The 12,670-nt window shown below is 41.1% G+C and overlaps 1 protein-coding gene across 1 annotated transcript in view; it reads right to left on the reverse strand.

The window, feature by feature from the left end:
- The window catches only part of LOC105820138 (desmocollin-3-like), a 61,855-nt gene extending 55,997 nt beyond the window's left edge, over positions 1 to 5,858 (reverse strand). Inside the window, exon 1 of the mRNA XM_012656565.1 lies at positions 5,785 to 5,858. Within this exon, the coding sequence (XP_012512019.1) occupies positions 5,785 to 5,853 (69 nt within the window). The 5' untranslated portion in view covers positions 5,854 to 5,858. The remainder of the gene's footprint in view (positions 1 to 5,784) is intronic.
- Positions 5,859 to 12,670: the final 6,812 nt, after the last annotated feature.

A 12,670-nucleotide genomic window follows, 5' to 3' on the forward strand; every position in this document is an offset into this window, starting at 1 on the left:
ATTTAATTTATATATTAATTTAAGGACATTTTGGCATTCAGGCTATTGAGCCCTTCACCCATGAACATGATTCATTCTCCACCTATTTATGAATTAATTTTTGCCTTTCAATAAGGTTTCATAATTTTTGCAAAAGTATCTTTCACATTTTTTGTTAGATTTATTTTAGATATTAAATACATTAATGATTATTGCTATAGTGAATGGGATTTCGCTAATTGTTTGTTGATGTTATATAGAAATCATTTAAAAATATTGAGCTGCTATCCAGGTAACTTGCTGACTTTTATTAGTTCTAGTAGTTTATCAACAAATAGCATTGAATCTTCCACATAGCTAATCCTATGGCTGGCAAAATGACAATTAGATTTTTTTCCTTTTACTCCTACACATCTTTCATTATCACTATTGTATCTTTTATCATATGTGCTTGTTAGGACCTCCAGTAGAACGCTAAATAGAAACAACTATAGTGACTATCGTGGATGTGTTTCTAACTTTAAAGAGAATGCTTTTACCATTTCACCATTAATTGAGTCTTTTTCTTTTTTTATTACATTCATTCATTCATTTTTGTTAGGTATGCTTCATTATGTTAGGAAATTTCACTCCCTAAATTCCTAATTTGCTAAGGTTTGTTTGTTGGAGGCAGGATCTTGTCCTGTTGCCAGCTAGACTGCAGTGGCGTCATCACAGCTCGCTGCAACCTCAAACTCCTGGGCTCAAGCAATCCTTCTGCTCAGCCTCCCTGGTAGCTGGGACTCCAGGCGCAGGCTATCACAACCCACCAATTTTTCTATTTTTGGTAGAGATGGGGTCTTGCTATATTGCTCAGGCTGGTTTCAAATTCCTGGGCTCAACCTATTCTCCCACCTTGGCCTCCCAAAGTTCTAGGATTAAAGGCATGAGCCACCACACCTGGCCTTCCTAAGATTTCTTTTTTACAAACAATAAATAAAATTTTCCCACTTATTTTGAAATGACCACAGTTTTTCTCTATTAATATAGTACTATGTTAAAGCACAATAATACATTTCCTAATGTCAAATCGTCTTTCCTGGGATAAACCTTACATGGACATGATGATTTTTTAAATACATTATTGGTTTGGTTTGCTGCAATTTATTTCAGTATTTCGTATATGTCCATAAATGAGATCAGGCTACTGTCTTCCAGCTTCATACAATCCTTATGAGTTAAGAAGAGTTCCATTTTTTTCTGTTCTTTGAATCAATTTATATAAGGTAGAGACAATCTGTACCATGTAATTTTGAAAGAATTCACCTATCATGAGTCTGAGACTAGAGGATGGAAAGGAGTGTGTGTATGGAGACATCTGGCTTCCAGCTGAATTTCTTTAATGGTTATAAATCTATTTAGATGTTGTCTACCTTCTCCAGTCAATGTCAGTAATTTGCATTTTGTAGGAAATTGCCTGTTTTCAAACTAACTGGCATTACCTACTACTAATATTACTTTTTAACAACTGTCTTCTCCATAACTGTGCCTTTTTATTCCTTATATTGCTTTATCTATGCCTTCTCTACTTTTTACTTGCTCAATCATAGCTGGGTTTGTCTATACTTTCAAAGAAGAGCTGTTGGTTTTGTCAATCCTATTGCTTTTTTCTTTTCTTTTTAAATGTTCTTTGTAAAATATAATACACAAGATTAAACATAATATATATGCGTGTGTTAATAAATAATAAAATGAACATTAGGGTACTCGACCTTCAAAACTAGGAAATAGAACATTTCCTAGTAGAACATTTTCAAAGTCTCCATATATTAAAGTCCCCTTTACCCAATTGCATTTCCCTCCCTCCTTCAACTCCCAAAATTCAGGTAACCGCTGATGGATGATTTTTAAGTTAATCATTTTATTTCCCTGCCTCTGCTTATTTTTATCCCATGTGTATATATCCCTAAAGAAGACAGCTTTATTTTTACCACTTTTTGCCTTTTAAATATATGTAGTCATATGCTAATTGCATGCAATTTGCTCCCTTTGCTCAATATTATGTTTGTGAAATGCATCTGTACTACTGCCTCAGCTGTATATGTATATACTGTATATACTGTATACTCAGTACACTGCATTAGTTCATTCATTTGTATTGTTATATAAGGCATCGTTGGAAAGAATGAACAATGAATTCGTTAACGTAATTTTTGAAAGAAGTAATGTTCATACATAGATTTCAGTTATAATATGCTTCTTGAAACTATAATTTGCCACAATATTTTTGTGGGGGTTGGAGTATTATTGAAAATAAAATCAAGTAAAACATGTAAAGGCATTATTATATTAATAATAATGAGCTAATAACCTCTAAAAGTATTTTTTAAAATAACTTCTATATAGAAGAGTGGCCACACTTTAAAATGTAATACATTAAGTTTTTAAAAATGATTGCCTACTACAGCCTGGGAAAAAATAAATTGCTTTGCTATATTTTATAGCAGTATGCAAATTTTATTAATTATATGACATAAAGCTTATCAGAAAAATCATTAAATCCTGATAGAAAAATCTAATGCTAAAGAGAGAGTGAAAATTAAAGGATTATCTGCAATCGTTTCACTTTTACGTTGTTGTTTGATTTTATAGTGAATTCACAAAAGTGGGCTTTCTAAAATAGCACCCTTCTTCAACAGAGGAAAAAGAAGCTAAAGAATGGAGATTTACGGAGTGTCTGAAATACAAAGGAGAATTCTTGACTGAGCACAGTAATTACAGAATTTTAAACTCTATCTCTCCTGTGGACACTTGCCTTCTACAAAATGGAAATATTACTTTTCAAATTCTTACTACCCCAAAGGTAAATTGCAAGATTTACCTCTCTGTATTCTCAATACTTAAATGATTCTAATAAATCATGGGTGGTTCTACCCAAAGACATCGCAAGATGGGAATTCTAGTTAGATAGAAAGTATGATTAATCACAGGTCACCACAGATGCCATATATGGAACAGAACTGCCATAAGGATTACAACAGGACCAAAAAATGTGCAAGAGCTTACATTTATTTACTTATTCAGAAGGTGCTTAATGATGTAACTGTATCTCAATATGAACATGAACAATTTCCTTTTAAAAAGGTAGCTGATCATACATCAGTCTGAATACGCATATCCTAAAACTTTGACTTCCCTAAATTTGTAGTTCTGAAATAAATTAGTTCTCATTTACTTCTTTTATTTGCCTGAATTTTTTTTCACAAATGTAAAAGTCAATAGAAATTACTATACTCCCTTTTATTTTAAAAAGATGAATATATCAAGAGCAAAAAAAAAGTATTTCTGGTAGGGAGTCCCATTATTCTCATTAATTAATTCTATAAAATCAGAAAAGATAATATGCCCATTTATAAACGTAGGCTGCAGGTAGACTTCATATACTCCAAGGAAGAAAAGTACGGATTTGAGGGGAGTTATTCCAAATGTTAGTTCCTTTGCAAAAAGAGCCCTTTTAACAAAATGGTGGGTTAGCTGTGTCCACGTACACATCATTTACAACATAAAATAGATAACATAATTCCTGAGGTGGATTTGATAAGAACAGTATTAACACATATTAAAAAGGATCTCATTCTTTCTAACAGGCAAAAGACAACTCACTAATGCAAATTAGTTTTCACCAGCCCTAACAAGTTTTGTTACATTAGGAGGACAAAACACTTTCAGAGATATTCAAAAAACTTAAAACAATAGGGAGATGGTCTTGTATGCTTCTTTTCTTGTTTCCCCTACTCTTTTCTTTTCTCTGTGCAGGTGGTTACTGGAAACTGTATTTGCAGTTTAGAGTGTGGCTGGGGACGGGGGTGGGAAAGAGATTCAGGAAGAGAAAAGTGCAAATTGGGAAGATTCCTTAACCTAAGGGACAACTCAGGGGAAGGCTTAACAGGTTCGAAGTCTCAGATCTGTGTTAAGGAATTGCTTTGAAAAGCCCTTGCCTTAGAACAAGCAATGTTTTTAAGAGATCCATTAAAGTCTATAAAATAAAAAATGTTTCTGAAGTGCAAGGTCATTAACATTATACTGAAAAGTTGAGAGTCATATGAGTCAAAAGGAAAGAAATACAGACATGAGATAGTCACTACAGGTCTTAATTTGCACATCTGGACGGAAATTGGAAGCGTTTGTAAAATGACAATTGCAGATGAAAGAAGTTGTCATTCTATTACACTCTCCAGCATTTACGTTTCCAGATATACCATTTAATCTAAACTTTATGATATTCTTTTAAAAAATAATCCGAAATGAGTATGTCACAGATCAGAGCTGAAGCTTTCTCGCTTTAGATTTACTGGCACCTTCTTGCCTTGCCACACCCCGACACCCCCGACCCGCGCGGAGACAGCTCCTTGACTTCCACGCCCTCCCCTCGAGCGAGCACGGGAAATCCCGACAGCACAGCACTTTCTTCTTGCCGTTCCCTTATCTCTCCGCAGAGAAACCGCGAAACACCAAATTCACGCTTTTACGTGGAAAAGCTGGAAATGCTTTCAAATACATCGCAAAAGAACACACCTGTGAGCAGTCCCCACTTACTGAGTCATTTCATCAGCTCGGGTGTTTTGTTGAAGCAGTTCCAGGGCAGATGGATGCGCTTATTTACACAATTCCTTGTCCATAATGCCTCGTAGATCATAACTACCGACCCCATATTCTTAACTCTCTGATTCAAAGCGAGGACAAAGCTTGGGGACACTAGCCCTGGGCCAGGAAGCGGTAGAATCCGCGTGGCCGGAGTCGCCCCACTCCCGCGGCGGACACAGACCTCTCTATGGGGACCACCGGACCCCAGGCCCACCCGTGGATGCGGGGAAGTTGCAAGTCGGTGGCTTCTTTTTACTTGTCGTGAGCGAGACCCTGGTCAAGTCTGAAGCTTCCCGGTTTTTTCTTCAAGTCTCCTGACTTCTCCGAGAATTTCCCTAACTTCCTCTCCAGATCTACAGGGCAGGTTTCTGGGACCCCGGAGACCCCTGGCCGGGCTCCGGGCCCGCGCACTCCTCCCTCGAGCGATCCCAGGTAGGAATCCGCCCAGCCCATCCCACCCCCCGCCGCACCCCCCCAGCACACCGCGACGCCAACCCACCCCTTACCCAGCCTTCCCACTCCTTTTCGCCCCAGGCACATCCCGCCCCCGACCGGGTGGCCGGCGGGGGTGGACGGCTTGGACAAGCTCCTGAAAATAACCTTTAGGGGAGACGAAGCCGCGAAACTCGCTTCTCATAGGCAGCCCCGGGCTGGGACCAGGCGCACGGCTCCGACCGCTCCCCGCGCGAACGAGCCATCCGAGATCCACTGGGACCTGGGCGGAGGCAGCCCCGGGAACCCCATCTCTCGTCTGTTGTTTCGCTGGCTCAGAGATCCTAAGTAACTGACCAAAAACACTCTTCTTCCTTCAAGGCGCCCCCAGTCACCATCGCCAGCCCAGCCCCGGGGCCAGGGGAGGCGCAGGGCTCCCAACCCTGCCCGCCCCCGACGGAGACGCCCGCCAGAGCGCGGCGAAGCCCGGGCGCGAGTCAGTTCAAACAATCGAACGCGGGTTTCGCGTCCCACAACGAAAAGCTGAATCCCGAGTCGTCCCTGCAAGACTCCTTTCGTCTCTTCACCCCTCCAGGCTCGAACGTGGGACTCGAGCCTGCCGCGCGGGATTAAGCTGAGCTGCAGATGTCGCCTTTCGGCCCGCTACGTCCTCCACCCCACCCTACCGCGACCAGGCGGACCCGCCCCCGCCTTCCGCATCCCGGATCCGTCTGAGAGGGGGCGGCTCACCAAGAGGGTCAGCAGCAGCTGCCTGCAGAGCGCTCGGCTCAGGGAGCTCCGGGGCCCGGCGGCGGCCATCGGGGCGCAGGGCTGGGAAGCAGAGCCGGGGATGCCGAGAGACCCGCGCAGGTGAGGGGTGCGGGAGGAGCTTCTCTCGCTTCTGCTTGGCTTTAAGTCTCTTCGGCCTCTCTCAGGCTTGCCTGCCCGGGAGCGTCTTCGCTCCCGAGACGGGATTGGACCCAGGAGACGCCGAGAGGCCCCTCCTTGTTATTTCTCAAGTTTTATCACCGCTGGGGAGCTGCCCGAGCCTGCCCCTCCGCTCCCCGGCGGCCTCCGGGGCGCTCACTCTCGGGAAAGCGGTCCCAGGCCCCCCCTCTGCCGGCAGTCCCACGCCCCTCGCATGCCCCGCGGCGCTGCCACCCTGCCCGGCCCACAGCGCGGCCCTCGCCGCCCAGATCGTCTCTGGGGCGTCCCCGTCGGCGGCGCTGAGCGGCGCATACCCACTGCAGAGCCCAATCTGCCTGCAGGGATCCCTGCCCCAACACAGGCCCTCCTGGGTGCCAAGAACACCCTTGTCATTGGATCAGCGGATCCGCCCTTCAACTTCGGAACAAATTCTGGGCGATGTCTCCAGGTTAAAACAAAATACACGTACTGCATTCTCTCCAAATTTGGCTAACATGATAAAATAAACGACGGGAGGAAAATTATTCCCAAGTGACATGAATAAACTGGCATTTGGTGTGACAGAAATTAAAACCAAGTAAAAAATTCTGATCTGACCATTTTTACACACCCAAAGTATGAATGATTACACTCAGAGCTTTACTTACTGCCAATTTTGTGCAGTTATATAAGCCTTCTAAGAAAGAATTTGTTATGAGATGTTGGCTTAGTACTTACATGGTAATTATACTAACATGAAATTTTTCAGGTTGCAGTCAAAGGAATATCTACCATGCAAAACTTTCTACTCTGAAATGAGGCTTACAAATTCAACATCATTCAACAAACATTTATCAGGGCCCAAAGTCAACCAAGCATTGTACAAGGGGATGGAGCAAAGGAAAAGCACAAAACCCAGTTCTTGCCCAAAACAATTTGAAGTCTAGGAGGAAAGAAAGGCAATCATTCTAGTACATTATGATAGATTTTTAATAGGGATATAGTTTATAACATTAGGGAACCCATATTCCCTTATTTCTCTCTAAACTGAATTTTATGTCCTCTAAGCCTCCATGGATTCAGGAGAAAATCTCTCTCAGATATTTGTTGCTGCTCCTCAAAGTGCATTCAAAAGTTTTGAGGTAAGGACTTTCAGACAGTCCAGTTTAAACAGGAGAGAGGATTATTGCTTTCACTCATCCCATTTTGGTCACCTCTAATAGACTAAGCCATGTGTTCCCTAAAGTCTGGGCTTCCCTGAAACTCGTGAAGCTTAGCTCTCAGGACTCAGACGCTGTACCTTTAGCTTCCCAGTGCAAGTTTCTGAAGCGCCCAAGGCACCCATCAGTGGAGATCTCCATATGGAAGAGCCCCTCCATTCTCAGGGAGAGTTCTCCAAACTCCGTTCCAGGGTTTTCACCTCCTATCCTCTAAACCTTCCCTGCAACCACGACCTCCAGGAAAACTTCTCACAGTCTCTTCCAGCCCCAGCCAGCCTTTACCAACACAAACAGAAGGCGATTTCCTGAAACTGATGAGGAAAAGAAATGCTAACACCAATCTCCCTCCCTCATTTCAAATTTACTGTCAAGAGTAAAGGGTTGAAGAATTAGAGTAAAGGTAGACGTGTTGAGAAACTTTAGAGAAGAAGATCTAACTCAGCTGAAGATGGCTTTAAAGAAGCAAAGATGTTTGAGATAAAAGCAGAGAAAAGAGAAGGATGGGAGAATGTTCTGGGGAAAATGCAACAGCAACAGGACAGGAGAAGCTATAGAGAGACTTGTGAGAGCTTCCCACTTTAAGGAAGCAGAAAGGGGTTGGCCCAGAACGGCTGGATGGAAAAACTCCTGTGGTTGGGAATTAGGTTAGAAAGATGGCTCATGGCAACCCATGACGACAGGTTGAATTTTGTCCTGGAAGAAATAGAGAACCATCATTCAATGTGTAAAAGGGGTGACTAACTAATGTTACGGAATTGTCACTTTTGGTGCGTTTGTATATTATTAATGTACTCATTTATGCCTTAATATAGCTTTCCCTGATACTTAGGGAATAAAAGTCTTTGAAGTGTTTTTCTTTAAGTATTCTTAGTTTTTATATGATTTCAACTTTATCTTCAGATTAACTAGAATCCAACCTTATTATGACTGACCGCCAAATAACTAAAACTATAAAGTTGCTATCCTCTGTTTGTTTGGGCTGTGCCATGCACTAGAGGATATCGGTAAGCCTACTGACTATATGACAATTTCTCTGAGCTTCCATTCTTAGCTTCTACAAAAAAAAGTTGTAATAGTCTATTTCAGAAATACAGTAAGAAAGTATATCAGGGATATTTCTAATTTATATTGCAAAATCTAGGTACACTATGAATATTAATAACTACATGTAGTATTAGTAATGATTTTGGAATTTCCTGTTTTGTTATAATATTTGCTTGTCCACCATGAGTCTATGAGTCTAAGTCCTAACAAAAAGCAATACATTTTTAATTTAAAAGAGAATCTTTATGGGAAATTATAATTACTACATAAATATGACTTGGAGATAAATTGCTTATACTTTTCATATGTATATTATAATTTAAGTTTGTTGAGCATATATAAGATAGATTTAAAATATGAGCTTCAGTTTGAATAGAGCTAGACCTGGATGCCTTCTGTAATAAAATCTATTTTAAATCATCACGAGACGTTATAAAGGACAAAGAGCTTTTCTAAGAAGTCTTTATTTTAGTATCTTATCAAACTGCAAAGTCAGTTGGAAGTCATTGCTAAAAGGATAATGAACCAAAATGGGAAAGCCAGTTATTATTTTCCCTTATTATGTTCTTGGCTTGAAGGGGAAGAACAGCAAAAACAAAGAGTCAAAAATGGGAAGTGGTTTTAGACAAAAGAACTAAACTTCAAGAATTCAGGTGAATTGTATAATAACATTTTCAGCAAAAAGCAAGCTTAGGATAATTAAGAAGAGCTCTCTGTTTGTATTATACCTAGGAGGATTCTCTGGCAGTGGAAAGAGTAACTGGTCTTAAGAGTTGGGAGCTTCCCCCTGGCACACTGAGCCAGGCTGCCTTGCACAACTCAGCATCAACAGGTGCTGGTCTCACACACCCACTCATTTCTGTGGCTTACGTGGACGGTGACATGGCAAGTGTGGATTTCCTCAAACCTCCTGTAAAATACTGCTAGGACAACTGTATAATATTTGGGACAAATCTGCTACCAAGAACAGAGAAATTTACGAAAAGAAGCTTAAACTAAAACCAAGTAAAAGATTGGTTTAAGTAATTCTTATGGCACAAAAGTGAATTCTGCCAAGAGGTGAAAGTTTAAGTCAAGAGGAATCAGTAAATATTGTATTGCCGCTCAGTACAGAAGCCATCCGGAATCCCTGTCTGCCTCCTCTTTTATCTTCCTGGCGAGCACCCACTTCCCAGCGCTAATTCCACTCCTATGGAAATGCTACTCCAGGTGGCAATGACAACCTCAAATCTAGACCAGAATGATCCCTGACCTCCTAGAACAGAGGTTTCCCCTCCCCGCTATTCTGTGGCGGGTCCCCTCAGGCCCTCACATCTCCTCCTAGGATTCATTTCTCCCCAGAATGATTGACAGTGAGATTATCCATAGGGTGAAAACTCACTCCCATCAATGGAGGTGTGGCCTTTCACTACAACCTTGGCAACAACCATTCAAAAGTCTGACATTTGTACCTTTCTCAAATTCAGAATTATCTGGTCTAAGTAACCACCATGACAATAGTTCAATCCAGATAAGGCGTGCCAAGCTGAGAAAGGGTTCCCTTTCGGCCTCTCCTTATTAATGAATGAGTCAAAAACTGTTACAATGGGGTTACTCTTCCTCCACTAAAATCTTCAGACTCCCTTGCAAATATCCTCTTCTGCAAACAGCCCTTTTAAGGAGGGAGGAGCAGTCTCCCAGTGACTTCTTACTGAGCTGGAAGGAATGGTAATTTCCACATAGACAACAAAGCCCCATTGTGTGAGTGGTAACTTCTTATAGTAACTGAACACAAGCCCTGTTACAGGGTAAAGTTTTTGTTCCCCTCATCTCAGGACCATGCCTTAATTCTTCACTTGGCTTTCCTTCAGAGTGAAAAATCTCTTCCCACTGGGCGAGGCTGTAGTCTCTCCTGCAAGTTCACATGTACCCTAGAGCTCATTGTGTGCATCTGTCTGTTCAAAGGGCATTGCTCAAGCATGAAAGTTACAGGTGTGAGTGGGCTGACTGCCGGATCTCATGTGTCATTTGTCCCATCATCACTCCCTGATTCACTGCCCCACCAGCCTTCTCTTTTCCCAGAAGTTCAGGATGACCGGCCCTCAACATCAGCCTGGGGAAGTGGCATATCCCTCAGCTCAGATGCCTATCAACTAGCTCAGTAGCTCAGGAGTAGAGAAAAAGCTTTTCCCGCCAGCTCCCTGTGAGCAGCACATCATTAATTGAACATTCATTCATTTAATATTTTATTTATTAATAGTTATGTATTAATTTTATTTACCCCAAGATTTATTAATCTTGATTTGTCTTTTCTTGTCAGCCTGTCCAGTTTCCCAAACCCTTCTGTCATTAGATGCAGGAGTAGCTTTCCACCGATTAGCTGTGTAGTGTTCCCTGAGCTGGCTCAATGCCACAATGGATAATCAGTTCTTTTCCTGCATGGTTTTCAAGCATCATATCCATGTTTGTCTTTCAGTGTTATAATAAGCTACACCCCTCCCTAAATGATAAGCACTAGTGTTAACTTGCACATATCTTTGTAGGGTTATACCAGATCCCCATTTCTATAAACAACCCTAATACAGAAGTCCTGCCTGAATACTTCAAAACAAAATAAAACAAAACTGAGGAGCTAGTAATATAGACATGTACCAGTAGGCATATAGACATGTACCAGAAAAGCTATTTTCTTGCCCCTTCCTAGTAAAATTGCAGTATTCTTGACATGTTCAATAGAATTGGCTTCTTCTCCCAGTTTCCCAGTTCTGTTTAGATGGTGGTCAAGGAAAGTCTTGGACTACTATAATACTTCCCTTTTAAAATAAGACTCTCTGACCCAAATCTCCCTGCCAGGTCCCCTGAGTATTATAATAAATAATTTTTTATAAGCTTCAGAATAAATGATTCCAAACTTAAAGAAAGACATCAGCCAGAAGAACTTCTTTATTTCTTACTGAAGACAATACTGAGTAGTGATCAGATGGTGTATGGACAGTTTCTCAACCTTCTAATGATGAATTATGTGACCTTGACTGCTGTCCTGTCCCAAAGGTCTATGCGCAGCTTAAAGACCTCAGCCTGTTCCCATTCCTTGGATCTTAGGGTTGGTGGGTAAAAAGAAGTTGCAAATGGAAGAGCACTGTGAACATGACCCCAACATCTTCTCTCCTTTATGGTGACCTGGCTTTCTGTGATATTCCCAAGATAACTGACACCAAGATTGCCCCGTTTCAACTCCTCCTTTCTCATTTGGCACACCGAGAGTTGGGCTTTCTCGCTCCAGAGAGACACTGGAAAGTGGTAAGCACAGAACTGTTCATGGAACATAATGTAAAATAAAGAACATCTTATTTCCCATCATATTCCCTTATTATAACATACAGATTATTCTTAGAGTAAGGTGGTCTAAGCTTTGCTCTGCCAGCCTTTCCCAGTGACCATTTTCCAAACTCATCTATTCACAGAAGAAGAAAGAAGTAGGGAAGTTAGGCCAGGAATAGGCCAGGTTTTTCTTCCAAGATCATCTACGGGCCTCTAGCCTATTCCTTCTTTTGATGTTTTTTTTTTTTTTTTAATCTTGAACAAATCAGGGAAATTTTTTTAATTCACAACAAAATTTGTATTTGGCCATTGTTGAGGCGAAATGAAAGAGACCATTATGGCAACAATATAATATTAATAAAATGAAGAGATTTGCTCCAAAAATAACAAGGATCCAAGTCAGCTGAACCTGCATACTCTAAGCCCATCAGCTGAGAGACTCTAACTGAAGTTTTCAATTGTCTACTGACTTTTTTGACCTAGTTGCCTTGGGGTAGTTCCATGTATTTCTCAAACCTCTGGTCTCTCCATCTTGAAAAATTTAGTAATTTTGAAAAATATTTTTTCTTTTCCATTGGATCCACTTTGGTGATTCATACACCTGAATAGATTCCAATTTACCTTGACCAGCTGGTCAAAGTTGGATACTTTTGATCTTTTTTTAATTTATTGACTTATAATTTATAGTTATTAAAATTTACAAACCAAAAATATACAGCTCAATGAGTTTTGGCAAATGTATACACCTATGTCACCATCATTCAACCCAAAATATAGAACATGTCCTTTGCCCCAGTCAACACCCATCCCTACCCTGGGGCAACCTGTGTTCTGCTTCCTGTCACTAAAGATTATTTTTGGCTTCCCTAGAATGTCACACAAATGGAGTCACACACTTCATTAGTTATCTATTGCTGAATTACTTTTTATCAGTTGGACATCATTTTTGCATTACTCCAAAATTTAGTGGCTTAAAAGAAGGACTTCTTATCTCACAAGTTCTATGAAATCCAGGCAGGGCTTAGCTAACTACCTCTGCCTAAAGGCTGAAATTGAGGTGTTTAGTTGGGGCTGCAATCATCTCTAGGCTGAACTGGCTGAGGATCTGTTTAAGCTCACTCTTGTGGTGTTTGGCAGGCCTCTGGTCTTTGATGACTGTTGACCAG

The sequence above is a fragment of the Propithecus coquereli genome, unplaced genomic scaffold, assembly GCF_000956105.1.
Source record: "Propithecus coquereli isolate 6110/MARCELLA unplaced genomic scaffold, Pcoq_1.0 Scaffold51, whole genome shotgun sequence".
NCBI classification, from domain to species: Eukaryota; Metazoa; Chordata; class Mammalia; order Primates; family Indriidae; genus Propithecus; species Propithecus coquereli.